At 45.5% G+C, this 22836-nt stretch overlaps 3 protein-coding genes across 7 annotated transcripts in view; 2 read left to right on the top strand and 1 right to left on the bottom strand.

The window, feature by feature from the left end:
• Positions 1–254: 254 nt before the first annotated feature.
• On the bottom strand, positions 255–17994 carry PPP1R10 (protein phosphatase 1 regulatory subunit 10). Of its 4 annotated transcripts, XM_036875383.2 has the most exons (21): positions 17979–17994; positions 16772–16879; positions 16038–16556; positions 9949–10066; positions 9179–9265; positions 8890–9025; positions 8430–8481; positions 6171–6248; positions 5851–6024; positions 5521–5626; positions 5313–5440; positions 4733–4833; positions 4344–4491; positions 4109–4267; positions 3764–4010; positions 3516–3579; positions 3210–3404; positions 2987–3062; positions 2649–2762; positions 1773–2489; positions 255–1504 (listed from the first exon to the last, which is right to left on the bottom strand). In XM_036875383.2, exons 4-21 carry the CDS (start codon positions 10053–10055, stop codon positions 1395–1397), a joined length of 2799 nt encoding a protein of 932 aa, XP_036731278.1. In that variant the 5' UTR covers positions 10056–10066; positions 16038–16556; positions 16772–16879; positions 17979–17994; the 3' UTR covers positions 255–1394. The 4 variants fall into 4 exon arrangements, with proteins under 4 accessions (XP_036731278.1, XP_036731281.1, XP_036731283.1 ...); XM_036875386.2 differs by lacking the exons at positions 16772–16879; positions 17979–17994 and having other exon boundaries at positions 1773–2123; positions 2172–2489; positions 16038–16750; XM_036875388.2 differs by lacking the exons at positions 16772–16879; positions 17979–17994 and having other exon boundaries at positions 8890–8943; positions 16038–16750.
• MRPS18B (mitochondrial ribosomal protein S18B) lies at positions 17317–22712 on the top strand. Of its 2 annotated transcripts, XM_036875401.2 has the most exons (7): positions 17318–17498; positions 18631–18739; positions 18846–18943; positions 19068–19136; positions 20413–20479; positions 21487–21546; positions 22127–22712. In XM_036875401.2, exons 1-7 carry the CDS (start codon positions 17373–17375, stop codon positions 22420–22422), a joined length of 825 nt encoding a protein of 274 aa, XP_036731296.2. In that variant the 5' UTR covers positions 17318–17372; the 3' UTR covers positions 22423–22712. The 2 variants fall into 2 exon arrangements, with proteins under 2 accessions (XP_036731297.2, XP_036731296.2); XM_036875402.2 differs by lacking the exon at positions 21487–21546 and having other exon boundaries at positions 17317–17498.
• Positions 22684–22836, top strand: part of ATAT1 (alpha tubulin acetyltransferase 1) — a 28274-nt gene continuing 28121 nt past the window's right edge. The window contains exon 1 of the mRNA XM_036875396.2: positions 22684–22790. The gene's annotated coding sequence lies outside the window, so the exon portion shown is untranslated. The remainder of the gene's footprint in view (positions 22791–22836) is intronic.

The raw sequence follows: 22836 nt of genomic DNA, 5'->3' as shown, positions 1-22836 counted from the left end.
TCCCCAAGGCGCCACTGCTTGATCAATGTATGTTCATCTATGGGATTTACCGTGCCTATGGTGTCTTAGATCCAAAGCGTCCCTTCGCCAGTGTTTGACTTAACACCAACACTGACTTGAAGGTAGAACAAGTGCCAGCTCCACTCGAAGAACTAAAAACCCAACTGCATGGAAGTTTGCATTACAGCACTTAAAATAGCAGTTGGTAATGGCTGTTTTTATTATTATTAAATAAAGGAGTCCAAATACAGGGGTTCAATAAGCTTCTCTTTCCACTGTTTATTATTAATGTACAAAATATACAAAACCGAAAGAAAAAGAAAATACTCATCTTCAAATCCATTGTGGTTCTAACCCAAGACCCTGCACAAAACCCAACCAATCCACTGTTTTCATAGAAAACAACTGATGCCAAGACAGTGAAGGAAGGGGCTGGGAAAGGGCAAGTCATCTTGTTGACTCCACCCAAGAAAGCACCTGGTGGGGATCCTGAGGTGGCCGACAAGACAAGGGAGGTGGAGGCCTCACACGCACAAGGTTCCAGGTGGGGGTAAGGAGCGCGCTAACTCCCAAAGGCAGTGCATGTAGTGTGACTGTTAGGCCTGGCGTGCCGGGCTGAAGTTGATGGAAAGCTGGTCTCACTTAAGTCTTTTATGAAGTTTCCAGAATGAGCTGTAGGCAAGGGTGGATCAACACCACCGACCTCAGCTATTCCAGATACAACTTTCACTGGACGCAAACATTAATTTGCCATCATCGAACCTAGCAGACCCATGATGCAGACATGGGTCTTCACGGAAGGTTGCAGTCTTGAGAGAATATTCAGAATGTAAAGACTGTGCTGGGGAAGAAGTGGGGATGATGTGTTCCAGAACTCAAATCCAGCCTGATTGAGCCCTCTCAGTGCAGTGGGATATACAATATCCCTTTTACCATCTCCCCACCTCCTGGGTATTAAGGAGCTTGGCTAGAATTATTTCATAAGTGCAGGTGATCCCATGTCAGTTCTGTGTGCGTGTGGAGGACCCCCAAAGGAAAGCAGAGGTGTTCTCCAGGATAACCAGATTTAGGTTCTCAGGCAGAAGGGGTAATACTGGAAAGGGGTTTGGGGTTACAGGGTAAATCTCCTCAAAAAGTGAAGCCAACTGGGTCTCCTCTTCAGCAGTCCAGGATACAGAGTATGTCCAGTCTCTCTCCTCCCCAGACTGGAGGAAATATGTACATCAACGTGCACCAGTGATCAGAAAACACCCAGGAACCCAAGCAGGTGGGAACTGGGAGGGGGCCGGCTCCTCATCAGCTGGGGAAAGTGGGCCTCACAGAAGCCATTAACAGGTGGAAGGAGCAAGGCTGCAGTCCACAGGGGTACGTGTGGGCAGGGAGGCAGGTGGGCCCTAGGGCAGGGGGGGCCCATTGACACCCGGGTGGTAGAAGGCACAGTTGTTCTCATAGCGGCAGTTGCCCTTCATCATGAAATGCCGGCAAACGGGGCGGTTTGACATGTCTGTGGGAACAATGGTGGAATGGTTAAATAGGAAATGGCTAAGTGGTCAATGCCACCCTCACCCACCACAGTCCATGGCATCCTGAGAACTGCCTTTTAGAGAGACATGGGGTCTTGGGGTTTAGGGTTAGGGCAAAGGGTAGGAACTGCCATACATGCTGGGAATGGGGCAACCTCATGTTTGGCCTGGCATACTCAGGGTGGTGACACTTCCCAGAAATTTGTATGGGACACCAAAAGCCATCTGGGGGACAGGGAGCATCCTCACCTCCTCCATGGCTGTGGCCTCCATCGTGCCCTCGGTGGCCCCCTCCTCCATGGCCAGGGCCATCATGGCCACGGTGCTCATGAGGGGGTAGCCCTCGATGGTCATGGCCTCGGTGACCAGGGACATCATGAGGCCGGTGGCCATGGGGCCCCCCATGTCCAGGACCTTCGTGAGGACGGTGTCCACCACTTCCACCCATGCTCCCACCAGGGCCTTCGTGGGGGCGGTGTCCACTGCCACTGCCCATGCCACTGCCAGGGCCTTCATGGGGACGGTGTCCCCCACTTCCACCCATGCTCCCGCCAGGGCCTTCGTGGGGGCGATGGCCACCACCCATGCCATTGCCAGGGCCTTCGTGGGGGCGGTGTCCACTGCCACTGCTCATGCTCCCACCAGGGCCTTCATGGGGACGATGTCCCCCACCTCCAACCATGCCTCCACCAGGGCCCCCTCGTCCATTTGGGGGTCCTCCTCCAGAGCGACCTCCTCTGGCCCCTCGGAATGGAGGAGGAGGAGGAGGTTCATTTCCTCCTCGGCCACCACGGCCTCTGTGGTATGGTCCAGGACCAGGTCCTGGACCTCCCCGCATTGGGCCCCCCCGCATGGGGTCACCCGGGCCATCCCAGAAGGGATCGCCTCCCCGGGGAGGCGGTGGAGGACCCAGAAGGCGTGGACCCACTGGCCCACCAGGGCCCCCAGGGCCTCCTCCATGGGGGCCTGTCAGGGAAAAAAAGGGAGAGAGACAGTATCAGCTACCTGTTATACTCAGGGACCCGCCTCACCCAACTTAAACTACCTCCCACCTTTTGGTCAACATACTATTACCAGGCCAAAATCAAGCAGGTAGACCATTCCAACATCTCACTCAATACCTACCTGGCATAGGTCCCCCAGGTCCAGGGGGAAAGTGCTGCATGCCCTTGGGGCCCCCAGGGCCTCCTGGTGGGAAACCATTGGCTATTGGCCCAGGGCCTAAGAGTCCATGAGGCACTGTTAATGAAAAAAGGATAGAAACATCAGCAAAAGGATTCTAGAAGGGTGGCAAGACTTCCCACCGGCTGTGCCTCACTGACCCTCTCAGAACAAGTTGGCAAAGCAGGGCTCTCTGTCCTCTCCCCCTCCCATGTCTTGCCACCTCTTGGTGACACCCCTGCTTTCCATGCCTCCACTGCAGGCTTCCTCCCCAAGGGCCCGGTGCTGGCCCTGGTAATTACCCAGCATCTGCTTGATCTTGTCTGAATAGTCTGGCTGCTTTAGCAGTTCCTCTGAGGGATGACTGTTTGGGCTACCCTATGAGGCAAGGTCAAGAGAGTGAGGTCAGCAAACTGGCAGGGAAAGGGAGAGCCCAAGAGGAGGTACGTGGGAAGGTGAGGAGGACTGGGGTAAAGAGAAAGGGAGGTTCCAGAGGAGGTGCCAAAGAGGACGGATGGCCCATACCATGATGGAGGTGAGGATCTCCTGGACGTTGATGCCTCCTCCTCCAGGACCCTGGGGGCTCTTCCCAGCACCCATGCTTCCCATGAGGTTGGCTAGAACAGGAGGCAACTTGGAGCCGCCTGACCCATCAGGTGAGCCACCGCCCCCCCCAGGATCCAGGCTCTCAACATACGGAGTCTCATCCATGGAACACTCCTGGAAGAAGAATGGGAGGACAGTGAGGGCTAACTGAAAGGACAGAGACATCCTCACACCAAAGATTCATTATGGTCAACCACAGCCTCTGTCACCAGGAAGCTCACTCACCTCATCTAGGGGGATGAGTTTTGGAGGGATAGGTTCATAGGGTTCAGGATCAGGCTCATGAGGACTATCAGGAATGCCACAGGCAACAGAAAAAAGAAGAGTCAACTTATTTATATGTAAGTCAACTTACTTATATATACATTATATTCAGGACTTCAAATTTCTCTTAACCTCCATCCCTTTCTTAACCACCTATGGCATGTTCTCAGGAGTCCAAGGGCTCAACACCCTGGGGATGAACTGCTCACCTTTCCTTGTTCAGGAAGAGCTCCTGAAGAATCCCTTTCTCCCGCTCTGCCTGGATATATCGCTCCTGGCTGTTGCTTCCAGGTGTGACAAGAGGTGAGGGCAGAACCAGGGGACGGGGGCAGACCCAGGGCACCTTCTCCTCCATGTTGTCATGGCTCAGACGCCGGGCCGTCTCAAATGCATGTCGGTCTGACAATATCTCTCTCTTAGCTGCCTCACCAAAGTCCTTGATCTTATTCACATTTACTATTGAGGAGAAAAAGACCAAGAGAGAAACTAAGCACAACCAAGTCCTTTTTAAGCTCTTTTTACCAACCTGCTATATAGGAAATGTAACTTCTAACCTCGTTCAGTTTCATCCAGTTCAAAATAGAAATATTCTCTCAGTTTGCCCTCCTCAGGCCACGTCACAGTTTTCCTCTTCTTGCCTTTCCGGGTCAATTGGCTAGGATCTCCGGGACTCTCCACTGGCTTTGCATCCAGAGCTCCTGGCTCCAAAGAGGCTATAAGCAGAGAAGTTTCAGACACAGGCCCATCTTTTCAGAAAACCCCAACACCAGAACCAGTGTTTAGACTTACCTGCATCCATGAGCTCTGGAACTTCAACAGGGGGAACTGGGGTCCCTGGACGGTCTGTGTCCACAGCCTCAGAGGGAGGTGCTGGTTCTGGGGAAGAAGGTTTGGCTGTGCTTGGTTCTGTGTTCGTTTTCCCTTCAAAGGGGCTTGGCTATTGCGAAAGAAGAAGAAGTTAATGAGCTGACAAAAAAGCCAAGGCCAAGGCAATGAGTCCAGGATCTCAGGCAGGATCTTACCAAAGACTCTGCCTCTAACACTGTCCCACTGCCACAAGTCCATATCCGAGACAAAACTCCTCTTGCTGACTCACCTGCTCCTGGCTGCTGGGCCCCTTCCTCTGACATCACCTTTCACACCCTGTCACTGAAACACCTACCACCCAGGACCCATACCTTGCCAGCTGTAGGTGACAGCACTTTCTTCTTCTTTTTAATTTTGATGCCTGGAACAGGGGCTGAATTGAGCGCATCCAGAAAGCCCAGGCCCTCCATAGCTACAGAAGGAAAAAGCATAAAGTGAAATCATCAGATCCGCTTCATAATCCTATTCTTATAGTCTGGGCAGAAAATGGGCCAATGGAAATCCAGCCTCAACCTAGGACACAGTGAGCTCAAGGTGAACAGGGAGCGTATACAAGAGGATCCACCTAAGAAATTCTTTTCATCACTCTCTCTTTTAAAGGCAGGCAACATGTGGCTTTGGATCTGAATCAGGGCTTAAGGAAACTGAGGAAGCCAGCCTGTGACATGCTATCCTGCCAGCTGGGAGCACCTCTATCATCACTAAATGGCACCCCCCTCTCCCCCACACCAACTCATCTCTACAATCACTGCTACGCAGCCTGTGAAGATGAAAGGGGCGTTCCAGAGGTGCAGAGTTTCAGGACACCAAGGATTACCCACCCTCCAGGCCACTCATTCCCATGAAGAGTATGCTCCCAACTCAAAGCACATTCCCCAAATTCAGACTCACGCTGTGGTGGGATGATCTTCACTTTGATCTCTTTGGTGGCATTGGGTGTTGTGTTGAGTGGCTTGTATTTTTTCTCTGCAGGGGGGGTGGCATCTCCTGGAGTAGCTGCAGGGCTGTTAGAAAAGGAGCTGTCAATGACAGTTTGACTCACCCCATCTTTCCCTCTTGTCCGCAGACCCAGCCTACAAGCCCAGAACACAGTCCGTACCTCTGACGCTTGAGGGGGATGGGTTTAAGGTTGTACTTGTCAGAAACTACCACGGCACTGGCATTCTTCTTCACAGGTACCAAGGATGGGGTCTCCAGCTCTAGCCCTGGCAGCAGACACATGGTTTTAGAGTTGAACTCACTCCCGACTCTTAACTCTTCCTCCCTGTTCCCACAGTTAAATTTTCATCCAGCCTTACAGAGCCCCGCAAAGCTTCACCCACTAGTCTCGCCTCTTCCATGGGTTAACCATGTCATAAATCCACTACTCCACGCAAGGCCCTGGGCCGGCATCTGCCCACAGACCCCTGGGGCCAGCCAACAGCCTTACCAGTGGAACGGAACTTGGCATGACTGGGTGCTGTGGTTCGAAGAGACTTGGGCTTCTCCTTCTTCTTTTCTGGGGCTTCCTCTGCCCGGGTTTCAGCCTTCACCTCAGTCAAGGGTCGCTCAGGAGGGGTGGTTCGACTCTTTCCCTCTTCTTTACGTTTTTTCTTATCTTTCTCTGTTGTGGAAAAACAAAACAGAAAAGGATTTTATTTAGATAAAGAAAAACACTGTCAGTCAGAGGTGAAGCAGGCAGAGGACACTGAAGGCCCTATCCCAGTGGGAAAGAAGTAAATATAAGGGATGAAGGACTAAGGAGCTTACCAGCAGGCTGAGTACTACTCTGGGAGCGGATGACAGCCATCCAGTCACTGACAAGGACTGAGGCCAATTTCCGGAGTTCTGCAGGTAAGAGAAATGGGAAATGCCTAAGTAATTAAAAATATTATTCCTTCCAGTAACAGAAAAGAGAGATGTTTGAAAATATACCACAAAAATCTGTGTAACAGAAAAAATAACCCAGAGTTTTAAAAGAACATGAGTTAGGCTTAAAAACCAAAGTCTTCAAAATGGTTTAATGAATCACAGGTTTGTCTTCTATTCAGATAACTTTCAACCCAGATGCCATCACAACAGGAGGGGGTGAAAAGAAGGAACATTTATTACAGAATATATTGCAAGAACTACTTTAGTTGCTTTATATGTATCTCATGTGGTTGTTACAACTAGAAGGTTTTTGATCTCCCTCCACACACACAGAAGCATAACAATTAAAGTCACAAAACTACAAAGCAGCAGAATGAACTAGTGCCTATACTCTTCCACTAACCATGCGTTATAAGAACAGAAACTAAAATCAGGAGAAAGGCAGACGGGATTCAAGCAGCTGAAGAGCTACCAGATTTTAAAAGAAATAGTATTATTCTGCATTGTCCTAAAGGCAAACTTAATGCAATTAAGCTTCAAGGTGGCCGATTTACATTCATTGTAAAGAAGACTTTCTAGGCAACCTTTTCCCCTAGAATGCTGCTAGTGATAATGGCTTTAAAAAAATTAATTAAGTATCACAATGATGAAAAAAGAGCTTAAAAACAGAACAATTAAGGGTTGGGGAAGCAGAGTTTATCTACAGAAACAGAATTTATTTCTAAATATATGAAACACCTTTGTAGCTCTTGCCTTTCGTACTTGGCAAGTAACATCTCTTACTCTGGCACCTCTCTTCTTGTCAAAATTTCTACTTATAGACTCCTTTAATAATGAGATTGTCATAAAAAATTAAAACCTAACTCTTCTAAACACTCACACAACTGGCAATTTCTGTACTTAAGGCAACATGAACCTCAGTGCTTCATCCCCAATGCAGGAATAACCTAAAACTCTTTTGGAGCAACTGATACTATGGCCCAGTGAGACTTAACTACTCAATAAGGATGTGCAAAGTTCAGTACCTAAAGAAATATAGAATAATGAAATATATATTCAAAGGAGGCAGTATAATTATGCCAGCTAGAGAACAGGGAACAATTACCCGACAGTAAAGAAAGAAGAGACGGATGACAAATTAATGGGATCTTCCACGTTATATGTTAAGCTACAAATTATTGAAGATACTTCAAGATGTCTCAAAAATAGTGAAGGGACCAAAATCCAAAAGTACCTAAAGACTGAGAATTAATACAATTAAAAGAATCGAAAAGCTAGAGAATGTATTTCACTTAACCAACACTGAGTTAAATCTTTATCTTGGAAAGTGTTCCCAGTATTTTCTCCTCTAGCTAAACAACTGCAAATAGGATTACCTAGGCCTGCCTGCTCCCTCCACACCAAATGGCCAAAGCCTCTTTCCACAAGGACCTATCACGGCATTCTCTTTAGACAAAGAGCAAGCCCTCTTCTGATCAAGGGGATCAGTTCTGCCAGAATGCTGCTCACTTGTGGGATACGAGTATCTTGTGCTCCTCGTTTATGCCTTGGACATAGACCCTTTTCTTCTCTAAGGAAAAGGCTGTGACAGTCCGGAGCCAGGTTTCATCTTTAAGCCAGAACTGTATACAGCCCTTGCCAGGAGCTCCAAAACCCTTGTCTCAGAAAAGAATCTGTTGCTATCAAAACTATGATATACTCCAGGAGTCAGGACTCTGCCAATACCCTAAAGGAAGGTGTATTGGTAGAAACAGTGTATCTATTGTTAGGAAAATAGACAGGATCCTAGCATATGTAATATTAATTTAGAAAGACAGAAGTAAATGATGGCGAAACTCTCTAGGATGCCACTATTTCCTCCAAATAATTTTAAGTGTATGCCTTTTATGCCAAGAGATCTTAAGAATCAGCTTCTGGTTGAAGTATGGTATCTTATCTTACAACAAACAGTACAGAAATAAGTCCCATTCAGAACTGAGAAAAGAAAAAAGAGGGGATAGGTTAGAGGAACTATATTTCTAAAAGAGAAAAGCAAGGTAAGGTAGAATTAAGAAGGAAGGAGTGAAGGGACAATCCAAGGATGGGGAGAGAAGCAAAGGTAATTATGTGGCAGTAAAGGAGGGGGGCCCAGAACAGAGAGGAAGGACTGGCCCCTACCTTCATCTTCACTTGACTTGCTCAGCTGCTTCACCAGTTTAGCTGTGTTGTTCTATGAGAGATGGGGAGCAGCAGAAAGGTAAACACCAGGAGGAAAAGCCCACTTGGAGCTAACAATTGCACAAACTTACTCATAATCTCTTAACAGTCCCTTAACAGCCACTACTTTACCTTTTACAAGACCTTTGTAGCTATATTCTTACTTAGAACAATCAAGTTAGGCAGGTACAAATATTCCCGTTTTATAGATGAAGAAACTGAGGCTCAAATATATTAAGTGCCCCAAGCCACACACCTATCAGAGGTCAGTTTGAACCAAGTCCTTTGATTCCAAATTCCTTTTTTTCTCCCATTCTACCTCACAAGCCCAAGACTGCCACCACATCAGAGTTGGTATGAGTTTTTCATCAGTTAGGTTACACCAAAAAGGAAGCACTGGGGTCATAAAGACTGAAGGTACCTGCTTGAGATGGTCCACAGTAAGTGGTAGGTGCTGCAGGGTCAGTAGAATCTGCTGCAAGAGGGGAAGGTTGTTGGTTGTCTTTGAATACGTCAGCCAATTGTTAAGAAGCTTGTAGCCACCAACATCAATAAACCTGTTAGCAGTAAAGAGAATCTGTATTGCCCTTCTCAGGTTTTGAAGCACCACATACACACTCCCAGCCCCACCAATTCCAGGAAACCCCATGCCTTATCTCCCCCCACTTCTAACTGCATCTACCCATCCAAGCCACAAGCTCCCCACTTACTTGACCAATATTTCTGGTGACCGGGTCTGCAGGAGAATGTTCAAGTAAGTGCATCGACTCACCAACTTCCGTGCTTCCTTCATCAGGCTGCAGGAGGTGAGTTAAGGTTAGAAACGGAGCAGCCAGAGGGAGCCTCTTCTTTGAGCAGAAGAGTCTCTCATCTGGGGGGCTGCCTGGAAATCCTTGATGACTTGGGACTTTGCTGCAGAATGGGAGGGTCACACTGGCCTCTAGGAGGATGGAATGGACCCAGAGGGACATAGAAACCCAAAGGAAGACAGAATAGAGCTGAGGAGACACTGAAGTCTCAGATTGGGGAGGGGAGCACTGCCTCTCTAACACAGGGCATATTTGATTCCTGTCCCAGGTGAAGATCCCCAGCCCTCCAACCATTCCTTCCAGGTCTGTTCAGGATTGGCTCAGTCATTTACTTTCCCCTGGGAAAACTTGAGTATCCCTGAAGGAAAATAAATATGGGTATGTGGAACATGAACCCAAACAGAACCAAGAATTCTGTCACCTGGTTCCCCTGATTCCTTCCTTCCAAAGTTTGTCTCCCTTGGGACTGAATATGTGACTATCCAGATTTCATTATGGCCAGGAACCAAGGGATCATCCATCACTTATTCTAGAATTACTGTTTCAATCTTATTCCACTGACTCTCCCTTTCCTCTCCAGGAAGATTGATCTTCTCTGCCTTAATTATAGTCATATTATAACATACAGTACTCCCTATACACAATGAATCCAAAGATGGGTATAGACTCACCTGAAGATCTTGGAAATCCCATCTACACTCTTGACTTCCCCATCTCGGTTAAGGAAGCTATCCAGGCCCTTGAGCAGCTCTTTGGGGTCTATGGGACCCGAACCCATGATTGAGGTTTCTGAGAGGACAAAACAAACCCACAGAATAAATGGGTGGCAAGGACAGCCCCAGTATACCCTCTAATAAATTCCATTTCCACATTTGACAAAACACTGTACTACACTCACCATTTCTAGATTAGAAATATCAACACCCCATTGCCATCACTGAGAAAACTGCCCTGCCAAGCTAAGCACAGTGTTACCACATGAGTGACTGGGCAGACAATGACTGCAGGATGGGCAGCACACCCTCCTCTCCTAGTTCCATCCTTCCTAAGACAGCTGGGCTTCCCTAGATGATACCATATTAGAGCGAAGATTCACATTCCCCTAACAAAACACTCAACTCTCCAATGCATTTTTTCTTATTGTTAGGTCCTATCTCTCCTTAGTTGCTGATCTGACTTGAACAAAAAATGCCAACTTGGTAAGAACTGGGCCAGTCTTGGGCACTTTGGCTAAATGTTTTCTAAGCTTAGCCAATTCCTTTTTAGCTTAGCCCATTAAGAGTCATAATCACAAGTGGCAGGCTATATGCTCTGTGCCAGCAGACAATCAGTTTAAATAACAGGCACTAGAGAAGAAATGGTTTGTCAACAAGGGAGTTATAACAAGCTCCCAGAAATGGAAACAAATGGATACAAAGGAAATCTAACAGGTCTTCCTAAGCCTTGAAAGAATGTCACTCATTAACCAACCAAACACTGCACAAGTTTTTATTGTTTCAAAATTAAGGGCAGACTGGTCTGTGGTTTCAAGAGCAAAGATGCAAATCTGACCCTTTATTCCCCCAGGAAATCATACCATCTAAGATCCCTAAGAAAGTCCTGAAACTACAAACCATGGAGCCAAAAAGAATGGAATAGAGCTAGAAGCTGGAAACATGCCAGTACATTTTAAGTAGCTACTTTAGACCAGAGAAAAAAGGAGTTAACTGAAAAGCTAAACTGCTGTTATGGGACAGACAAGTATAAAGCAATTTCTAGGCCAGGACCTAAGTTTCAGAGAGGTAATTTACAGTATGGTTCTGATAGGGGTTTTTATACACAATGCCCCTACCAGCTTCTGAGAACCAAAAAAGAAAGCCACCTCAGTAATGTCGGTTTGGGAAATAAGACTGGAGAGGAAGGAGGCAAGGAGAAAAAATATATCTTGTATCTTGCTTTTGGTACCGAGTTAACAGACACTGTCCCACCAAAGGGTGGAAAAATCAAAAGACTTTTTACAAAGATGACTATATTCTGTGCAGAAAAGAGAACAGGTTTCTTATGATGTAAATTAGTTCTACTTGTTCTCAAACCAAAAAGAAAAACAACCATTAACCATCCCAACAGTTTAGTCCTCCCAATAACAAGGTCAGTAAATTCCTAAATACTAAGTCCTAACAACTAAGGTGGGAAGAGGCCGGAGCATGAGGAGGCTTCTTGAGATCATAACCTGTGGGCTGAATACAGAGAGAAGATGACGTAAAAAATGCTGACAGGTGAGCACATTTGAGTTAACTGTGCTGTCACTGCTGCCCTGGAACCTCCACAAGGACAGGTAGAACCTGAGGTCTGAGGAAAAAACACTAAATAGAATACCAGGTAAAATTAGAGGTCCAAGGGCCAAATCCACTGAAGAGTCGTGATTTTTATACACAGAGACAAACATGGGACAAAGGCATGTAGTTAAGACAATATAAAGAAATATGTAGATACAATAAAGGGATATAAAAAAAGATTCCCCATCTGCGAGACTGGGAAAGCAATAAACGAATCCAATGTAACATCATATAACATCAGCAACCAAAATACACAATTTAATCGAAAGCCTTCAATTAAACTTCACTTCAAACCAGTCCCCACTGAATATAGCCGACTCCATTGTTTCAAATCCAGAATTGAATAAACACCACCTCAGAGATTTTGCATATCCAACTACCGTCTAAGCCAACAGGCCTACTGCCGGTTCAGAAACTAAAAACACTGTTACATGAGTTCAAATGCTCCTCTGCATTAAGAAGGTGGGAGACAAGAGAATAACAATCTTTAGAAAGAGGCCAATGAATACAAAGCTAAATTCTGTCCAGTGGCTTCTGCTGGCAATGGGACCCAGGGACTTTTTCATTCCCATTCATAACAAGAGGAACAGTCAAGGGATGCTAGAAGACAAAGCAGAATTAATGTTAAATATTCATTTTCCACTATTACTCCTATTATTTGTATTTTGGAAATATAACAAAACTACATTTGGTCTCATGAGCATCCATCATGTGATAAAATGTGTCATTTTCTCAAGATGGCTTTCCTATAGGCAAATTCCTTTTCGTTCATTTAAAATTAAGGACCCCAAGTGTCTTACAATCTAATTTCCTTACTCTGAAGTCAGTACATTTTGAAAAAAGTTCCAAGGCACTCAAGCAGAAAGTAACGAAGAGCCTAAATTCCTGGCACAGGTCTCCAGCAGAAAAAGCAAATGAGCTGACCAGGGAAGGAGCAGGAGGGACCAAGTGTCTTAACACTACCTAGTCCTACCTGGAACCTGGCACGAAAGTTTGAGGGAGCTTTCTGGAACCAAAAATAATACAGGGCATGATGTTTTAATTTCCTTGAAGGTAGAACACACAGAATGGAGAAAGGCAACCCCCCTGGCCTTGTCTCCACCTTGTCCTAAGCTGTGCTTTCCTTATTGAGGTTGTTGCAGGCAGAGATGTGTACTACTGACACAAAGCACTGGGGAATTCCTACTGTTCTTACCAGAGATAAAATTACAAGTCCAGAAGTGAGACTTCTGCCTCCAAAATGTTCTTTACTTGAAGGTTATTCATTTAAATAGGGTGAAAAATACCTGGCTTAGCTAGTTACTCCACACCCATCACCAATGAAAAATAACTGAATTGGTTCTGGGCAAAAATTCCATGCAAGTCAGAACTTTAACATTCTTTTAAAAACAATCACAACACCCTTCTAACAGAGGAGGGAGTCTGAGTTTACCTTAACTTAGAGGCCTTAGCACTTCTGGAAGTGAAAATGCTTTATATCTGACCCCTTACATTCCCCTTCCTTTCCTTGGTGTGAGGCATTTACTAGCATTTCAATAGTGGCCTGAATTATGTCTCTCCGGTGATTCACAAAATTAAACCTCTTTACTAAGTCGTAAGCCCCTATTCTTCAAAACCATTTTGTAAATCAGTACATGGTTTCCCCAAAAACTCATTTGCCTTTGAGTAACAATGTATATCCCACTCCCCAGGGGTCTCAGAATAAAACTCTAGCCTCAAACTACAACGATCAGGTTCTCCAAGGTTGTCTGGATGGATCTGGTTTCCCTAGAAGACCTTGTCTCCCATCTCCCAAGTTAAGGAAGATCTTCTTAATCCCCTGCTCAGGCACCCCAGTGGTAGAAAGTTCAGCTCCCAAGGTGTGCTGCAGAGGCATATGGCAAACTGCTTAAAAGATAAAACACTTGTGGTCAATAGACATGTGGAAGAGTCCCACCCATTCAATACAGAAACTAGTTAATTTGAGAGTCCATACCCAGCAGTAAATTAGCCCTTAAGTCTCACCAAGTCACCACAGGACAGTTGTACAAAATGGCTTTTCTATTCTGCCTACAATTTCCAAGCTTCAGGGAAGGACTTGAAAAAAATGAAAGTTATATGGAGAGTCTGACAAAGATTTGACTTCGAAAAAGTTGGAGGAAGAAAGTTTAAGGGAAAGGGTGCCCAATACCACCCTCAGGGGCCTGGCTCTCAAACATGCATGGACTGCTATAGCACCGCAAGAGTTGAAAAATGAGTAAGACATATTCCCATTAATGTTTTTAAGGAATTCCTTTTAGAAGGGGAAGAAAAAGAAATTCAAAAAGAGGTGGCTCTTTGGAAAAAAGAAATGAAGGTTGTGAAATGTTAATACCAGAAAGGTTTTGCTTACCAGAAACCGTAGCTTGATTCCCCCTGCCTTGAGTTTACAACTGTTGCCTCCTTTCCTAAAGATTCACTTCTCATCCTAGTACCAATGTACAGGAGCTAAGCAACTGGAGAACGTGACACAGAACTGAATACAAAGAGTTTACCCCCAAACCCAGAGGCGGGAATAAGGGCGATTTATAAGAAAGTCCTCTAAGTACTCACCCTCCCCCAGAGTCTCATTCAAAGCAACCAAATGCGACGCCCAAGAACTGGTTCCTGAGCAGAGATGGCACATTTGTGTCATTAGGCCCCAATGGTCTATTCAAATTAAGTCTTTCACAAGCCTTTGTGTCTTGCCCCGGTATCATCCAACACACATATACACATACACACATTCACACACACACGTCTGTCTTATAGTTGGTTTGACTGGTTTTCCACCCCACAACTGAATCGGAAAACTTCCAAGCAGTTGTGATGAGTGCAAGGTGAAAATAAAAGCAACAGGCTCTGGTTGTTAAAATACAAAAACTAGAGCCGTCAAGGAGATGGACTGCTTCAACATCTAATTCCTGTAAGCTGTTTTTTCCGTAGCTGTAAAAGATTATTATTCCAAAGAAAACAAGGAAAATGTCTTTTCCTGTCTAGCAGCAGCGTGCAGAGTCCAGAACCTATCTGCTTAAGGGTGGAGTTTAGAGTGTGGAGGAGGAAAAACGCTGATTACATCACCTTTCCACGCTGCTCCTCCCCTTCACCAAGTTTCTAGGGCGGCCCTAAGCTCTGGTTGGCAAAACGTGAAGCAAAACAACAAAGCAGGGGCGCCATTTTGTAATGGAGAAGAGGAAAACTTAGAAAAGGTACTCGGCTCTGCCGGGAGCTAGTTACATTAAAAAGCACCCTTTTTAAGTAAAAAAAAAAAAGAAACCACCCCCTACCCTGAATAGATTTTTGACCTATTTTAAGAGCATTGTTAAAATAAAAGCAATTAAAATATTAAATAGAACAATTTCCTGCGGGGAAGAACTGAATTTGCAACTGAGGTTCAACCTGCTACCATAGACCACCTCTATACTCCCTATAAAGACGAAGGGGGAGGACTTGGACCCCTCTCAACAAATAGGGTTGAGGCGGGAGGACAGGAGAAAATGGTCAAGACACAATCTGCAACGCCGCTTGTAAGACAAAAGGACAATGAGAAGTCGCCATATTGAAGCAGGGAAGAAAAAAATCCTTTTAACGACACAAATCTTTTAAGAACGCTAGCATTCAATTGCACTAAATGGCTTTTAAAGTTATACTCCTGAATTCCACATTTCCCAACCTTTCCACCCTCTATTAACTGTAGTCCCACCATAAAGTATCAAGTTAAAATGTTAATCACTCTTGGCTTTTAAATAACCTATGCAATCCGCAACAATTACAAAACATTTACCTCCCCAACTATTATCTTGTTTTGTACTGACACTAAGATTATATCCTGTCCTGGATTAAGTGTCTTGCAATCTTTATTCCTAGATTGCCACCTATTTAACCACACATATACACCCCAAGCAAATTACATTGAGAGGATTTAACATTTGTCATAGCCAGCTATTTCTCTCTGCCCATCTCCTTACCCTGCAATCTTTATGTACAGATTGCTTATTAATCTGGCGAATTGAAAGGCGCTCTGGTTGTCTCACACACAAAGTAGTGGGACTTCTAGGCCACAAGATCCACCATCTTTTGTATGTGAGCTCATTAACCCTTTTTAAGACTGCTGATGAGAGGAACGTAACCATTCCCCCTTATACTTATAGCTTTGGCAGTCTGGAAATTGGCTGGATTACCAAGGGTTAACCATCAAAATTCCCACTTGCTGGCCCTCCATCTTCTCGCCTGCAGCAGGGCAGGGAAGAGGTAGGTGGCAGGGGAGAGAACAGGATTGCTTTTAGACCCAAAGGCCCCTTTCAGTGGAGATTAAGTGACCGGCTTGGTCCTTCTCCAGTTCTCTATTTTGTCCTATGGTCTCATTTCTTCCTCTCATTATTTTGGTTTCACAACGGGATACGTTGATTTCTTGTTGCAAGGCTGGTTTTTGAAAATTCGACACTTACTATCCAATTTTTTTGCGACGTCAGCACCTCGGGCTCAGGGGGGAGGGGGGTTAAAATTTTGGAGAAAAAAAACAAACCAACCAACCAGGACCCAAAACTCAATTATTTGGGGGGCCTCATTGGATCAAAAAGTCTCTTAAAAAAAAAAAAAAGCCAACTCAGTTTTCATTCCCCCCCCACCCAACTCCATTTAGGGCGGGGGGGTCGTAGAAAGTAAGTTCTGAGTGGTTCAAAAAGGTAAATGCTGGATGAATGAATTTGGGTGGGTTTGGTAAGGGAGGGTGGTTATTTTTGAAGTTATGTGGTGATGGTCCTTCGGCCACAGATTTCAAGTCCCAAGCAGCGTGGGCTGGTGGGGTGGGCAAGATAGGTGGGAAGGGAGGGGGCAGAAGACACAGTGGTTGGGCTGGTGGCTGCTGTTTTCCCTTCCCCCCCTCAGGATCCTTTCAAGGGCTTAGATGTTGCTGCGGCTTGTTTCTTTTTTCCTTGAGGCCGGCCTTTCTCCGAGATAATTCAAACCTGGGATAAAAGGAACACAAGGTAGAAAGCTGTAATCAGTGCGGGTTGCTTTCAAATACCCGAAAGTACCACCTTTGTTGTCCCCAACCAATTCCGTGTCCCGTCCCGAACACAGCCGCTTCACTTTGAGCTGAACCAACACCTTACCCCTAGCCCACTCTGAAGCTCTCAAAAAAAAAATCTGACCATCTAAACAACGACAGCAAAGTACTTACCTCTAAACGAACCCCAGAATGGCGGCTGCCCGCTCGGGCGGAGTCTTTTATATCCGGACGCCGCCCAACGCGCCCAACCGTGGTCAGTGAACGCCCTTGTCGCGAGACCTTGGGAGCGAGGCGTAAATTCATTGGTCAGCCCGAAAGACAACTCAGTAGCTGGTTGGCTACCCTTCCTTCGACTTCGCTCAACCCTTTTCCTTCCAGCACCTTCTTCCGCCTCCTGCCGGGCCTCCCGTACGTGCGCGTGACCGGAGAGACTAGCACCTCCCTTTCCTCTGTTTCTACTACTTCCGTCCTCAAGACCGTCTCTTACCCTGGGTTGGTAGAACTGAACCGGCGCATGCGCACTGAGAGAATCGCGGTCAAAAATCTCCTTCAAAATTGCTTAAAACGCAAACTCTGAGTATAAAAGTTAAGACTCATAATGAATAGTTCGGTAAAAATGTGTTTTTGAGGCCGAATTCTATTGTGACGCAGGCGAAATTGGCTTCTCCCCTACGCCCCTCCACCCTCCCACGCTTCCGTCCTGACGCAAGTGCGCGGCGCCTCCCGCCCTACGGGCTCGTCCTTGGTCCTACTGTCGTCAGTTTTGTAGGGCATGCGCAGTCGCCTTTCTAGACCTTCCTGTTTGGGGAATTACGTCAAGATGGCGGCCTCGGTGCTCAGTACGCTGCTGAGGCGCCTTCCCCGGTTTTCGCCCTTCAGAGGTACCTCCGGAGTTCAGGTAACTCCTAGGAGCACAGTTTGCACAGCCCTAATTTAGCTATATCTTCTCTTGGTCGTCACTCCGCTGGTCGGAATCCAGGGGCTTATGACTTTGATGTCTGGGTAACTCTTTGCTTCCACCATCCTCCCCGTTCCTCTCACCCCTCCCAGTACTGCGCGCATTTTCTAATCTCGAGTCGAAGTTAGCTGTTGTCTTCTTCCCAAGTTACCAACTATGCTAAATTATTAAGTGAAGAAATCGACCCCTTTGGTCATGCACAACCAGTTCAGCTATGCAGATGGCTTCTAAATTTGAGATGCTCTGAAGTATCCCTGGGTTGATGAGGGATGCTGACTTCTATCAGCCTTGATCTTTCCCATAAAGCTAGGACCTGGGGACCAGTTTTTCAGCTCTCTTTATCTTACTAAATCCGTTCATTTTTAAAATTAAAGCTTAACTCAGCCCTTTGGATTGAGGTTTCGAGCCTCGCGTACTCACCACCCCGGAGGTTCTTGGAAGGCAGATTTTTGGTGGGGCAGGGTGAGATAGAAAGACTTGCCCACTGCCGCTCCCTGAAGTGGGCCTGAGGAGTTGTGACAGGGGTCACCACAGAGTTAATAACAGGTCTAGTAGCTTTAAAGCTAGCGTTAGGACTCAAGTTTGTTCTGCCTTGTGGAATGTTGACTTTCAACCTTTTATAAGGCCGGGTAACTCAGTGATTCGGGATTGGATTGGAGACTCACCTGTACTGTGCATCCCCTGTCCACCACATCTTACTTTCAAGAAGCTAGACATCCTCCCTTTTCTTTTTTTCTCCTTTTTCCTTCACTACATTCAGTTCATCCAAAAATTCATGAATATCTTCTTACATGTGCCAGGTGTTTACATTGTCTTTTATATAATATTGCCTTCCAGTCACCTGTCCTCATTTTCCCCTTACCTTAGCTTCCTTTTCAGGATTCACTTAGAGATTGAATGATTGTTGATTATGTTAGTTTAATCTCAATAGAAATGCTATTTTCCATACATATTCTTGATATATTCCATTAACACAATGGGTGTTCATTCCTCTTCTCCCCCAAAGTGTGGACAGCAAAACAATTGGGCCCCTTCCTTGAATTTATTCTCTCATTTTTTGCTCTCTTTATAGGTTCCCCTCCAGTCTCTTTGCATGGAAGCCCCCTCTGAGGAAGATTCTTTGTCCCAGCTTCCCACATCCCCTTATGAGAATGAACCCTGGAAGTACCTAGACTCAGAAGGTACCTCTGAATGGGGAGGGGAAGGTCAGGTGGGGTCTGAAATAAATGGACAGAGACACCTGCTTCACCCTCACCCAGGAATAAGTTGAGTGAGCTTTCATTTCAGAATACCAGAATCGCTATGGTTCTCGCTCCGTCTGGGCTGACTACCGTCGCAACCACAAAGGTGGAATACCCCCACAGCGGACTAGAAAGACGTGTATTGTGAGTCAGAGTGGCACGTGAATGGGAGGTGGAGTGAGGGTGGAGACCATAGGGACAGTCGGCAGTAGCACTTTTTCTGATAGGACTTTGAACATCTTTAATTGCTAGTTTCTTTTCTCTACAGCGTGGAAATAAAGTTGCTGGGAATCCCTGCCCCATCTGCCGGGATCACAAGCTGCACATTGACTTTAGGGTAAGGAGAATCTTTTCTCCAAGGTAAGGATTTGGAGGCTCTTTGCAATACTAATAAGATTACCATAGGTGCCTCACTCTTCTTCATATCCTGGCACCCTAAAGTCCATTTTGTACTGATTTTCTGGCAATATAAAAACATTTTTCCCACCAGCCTTTTCCCATCTACTATGGATTATACTAAAAAGCCTTTTTCCCTACCTATGACATTTATAGTCTCAATTGGCAGGTAAGAAAAATGCCTATTTCTAATGGGAGAGCAACACCCAAAGGTTCATTTATATCCATCACAATTATTAGCAAGTAGATTAGGCTAGTTTTCTTCTTCTTTCATTGTCATGTTGATGATTGGTGGCATGCTGAGACTTGGGATTAGAAGGCAGATACATGAAGCAAGATACAGAGTCCAGCTATTTTCTCTTCCACTGTAAGGAGAACAGGACTTGCTCCTTAAAGACTTCAAAAACCTTACAAAACTGGTAATGGGAAAGTGCTCTTCTGAGCTTGCAGTGAAGCTGTTAGAGGAGAAGCTGAATGGCTGGTCATTGGGGAAGTTGCAGGGCATTCTTATATCAGTCAGCAGATGGAGATGTCTGACTACTGTCAGGCCCCTTCTGACTAATGTAGAACAGTCCCATAGATAACTTTTCAAGTTCAACTGTCTACAACTGGTTATAAAAATATTATAACCAATTGCATATAGTTTATAACCAAGGGAGACAGAAAGATTACAAATTGAATAATGCAGATGATTCTGCCTGCCATTCTACTCTGCAACTGTACATGCTTTTTCCTTGGGTGTCACCTCCTGGCTGATGGTCATTTACATAATTAAAACTGTAGAAGTGATCTTAGTAAATGTATCTGTTACATATACTGTGCTATTCAATATGTTAATCGTTTATACAGAAACATTACAACATACACTACATTTTCTGGATGATTTAAGGGATTGCCAACTGACCCTAATTTTTTACAAAACGGCTGATTTTAGAACTTAACCCTGTAGAAGAGAATTCTACGTGAATCTCAGTGACAGAATACCAGATGTGCATGTGAAATGGCTGAAAGGCCAGGAAAGGGAAAAGTGCTAGAGTTTTCAAGAATCTGTTTAGTAAAGTGATGGGGCTAAAACCGGGACATGGAGGAGGAGAACATCTGGAAAGACATAGAGGGCTTAAGGTCATCGTGTAGGCAGTATAGGGGTTGTCTAGTCTTGAAAGGTCTCACTGCCCTTCCTTTCCCCTCTTGTGTTTCTCCACCACTTTCTCCTACAGAACGTGAAGCTGTTGGAACAGTTTGTCTGCGCTCACACGGGTATCATCTTCCATGCTCCATACACAGGTTAGCCCATCATCCCTGTCACCACCGGAACAGCTTTTCCTTGGAGCATTTTTCATTTATTAACACAGACAATAGGTATTTGTTTGGTGGCTCTTACTTACAGCATAAAAAGTGTGATTACGGAAATCCTACCTTAATGGGGCTACTCACATACTAAAACAATTACATGTGGACGAAAGATACAGGCAAGTACCAATCAGTATAAACAAACTATTTAAATACAGCTCTTAAAAGATAATGCTGGTGAGTATTTTCTTTCTGTAAGGCCTCCTTACTTTTTACAAGAGGTTTTCTCACAAACTGATTATCACATAAGTTCTTTAAAACCAGTGACAATTAAATTAGGTTTCACAAATTGGCTATTGTAATATTCACAATTCAAGATTACATCTATTCCTTAACTATTGTTAACAGGCCAGATTTTGCTCAGTGCCACATCCATTTGTTTTCATATTCTGTAGCTGCTTCCAGGCTACAACAGCTGAGTTGAGTAGCTGAGACAAGACCCTCAGAATCTAAAATATGTGGCCCTACACAGAAAAATTTGCTATTCCCTGCTCTAAAGCAAGATAAGTTGGCAAAGAATAGTCTGAGTCTGCCTTTTTTGGGGTGGCAGCATGGTCCTTGGAAGTTAAGTCTGTCAGGAAGGCTGAAGGGACTATTTTGCTACTTTTTCAGATCACTTTCCCGGGTCTGAAATCCTTACTGACCACACTTTAACCACACTTGCTTTTTGAATTGTCTTCAACTCCCTGTCTTGAGCTTTTATTACTAAATGGCTTCTTTATAGTGGCTAGGCCCTTCTAAGTCTTCATCCCCACTCCTAGAGGGAGGAAGGATTCTTCCCATTGAGCAGATGGGGAAACGAGTCCATGGAGGGGTTAGGTGAATGGGCCATTGGGTACAGGCCAGGTCTTCCAAATCCAGCCCTCTCACCAGATAGAAGCAGTTGTATGCTGTAGTTACTATGCATTTGAGCGCCAAATTATGTTTTTTACTCCTTACAGGGGTCTGTATGAAGCAGCATAAAAAGTTGACCCAGGCCATTCAGAAAGCCAGGGATCATGGTGAGCACAAGAAGGGACACAGGGCAGTTTTGTTAGGCATAAAAGTGACTTAGGGCTGGAGGGTGGCTATAAATGCTATCACCTGTCTGGGACATAGCATCCAAAATTTTCTTCCCAAGAATCTCTTCTTTCATCATTCCACTGTCCCTTGTTCTCACTCCTGAGTCTCTTTTACCTTGTCACTGCCCTGTACCTTTTTCTTTGTCTTTTCTTTCTCAACCCTCTTATTTTGTAACTATTGGTCCCAATGCCATAGCTAGATCATAGGAGGATCTTTGTATAAAATTTCTGTCCCTGGGTTCCATGACATCTTTGCACAAATTAGCAAAAGGTACCTAGGGCAAATGCAACTTCATAGCCTGGATACAGGGCTACACAGCTTGGCAGGCAAGAAAGAGCCCAGGCAGTATGCAGTATGTAAGCCCATGCTTGCCCCTTGGCCAGTTGCCTTTTTGTACCCAGTGGCTCTGATGGTCCCCTTGCTCTCTCTATAGATCATTTTCCTGATTTTCTTAATCTGAACTACCTCTCTTTGCTTCCCTCCATCACTTTGTATTGTCTCTCTTTTTTAATCATTTAGGTCTCCTCAGTTACTACATTCCCCTGGTTGAACCTCGGGACCTTGACCTTAATACCTCTCATGGAGCTGTGAGTGCTACTCCACCAGCCCCCACCCTGGTTTCAGGTGACCCCTGGTACCCATGGTACAGCTGGGAACAGCCACCAGAGAGAGAGCTGCTCCGCCTTCGCCGGCTCTATCAGGGGCATCTTCGAGAAGAGAGTGGCCCTCCTCCTGAGTCAATGCTGGAGGTGCCCTTTACACCCCCAGCTGGAGCCTCTTCCACTGAGCAGGCAGGCCCCCAGAGTGCTCTGTAGGAGCTGCAGATTAGGAAGGGAGCCTGAGGGATTAAAAAATAGGGCCTAGGGATTACTTGATGGGATTTCACCCAGAAGAGTTCTATTCTATGGCTAATGGCATGCCCATGGCCCATAAAGGAAATGTATTGAAAGGGATAAATACATCTGAGGCTGCAGGAGGGCAGGACAGATATATATAGAAAACCCCAACCCTGATACGTTGTAAATAGATGGGCTAAAATAAACATTCTATTGCTGTTTGACTTCTACCAGCTGGGCTTTTCCACAATAAAGCTGAGTCTCCTGTCTCTGGGCCAAGTTTCACATGAATGCCATTGGTTGTGGGGAAATGGGAATAGGCTTGAGCCAGCCAGACCAGTGACTCGGTAATTAAAGTCACTTGTGATGGGTAGCTGTGCCATTCTGTCATGA

The sequence above is a fragment of the Manis pentadactyla genome, chromosome 16, assembly GCF_030020395.1.
Source record: "Manis pentadactyla isolate mManPen7 chromosome 16, mManPen7.hap1, whole genome shotgun sequence".
NCBI classification, from domain to species: domain Eukaryota; kingdom Metazoa; phylum Chordata; class Mammalia; order Pholidota; family Manidae; genus Manis; species Manis pentadactyla.
This window is presented reverse-complemented; position numbering and strand designations above follow the sequence as displayed.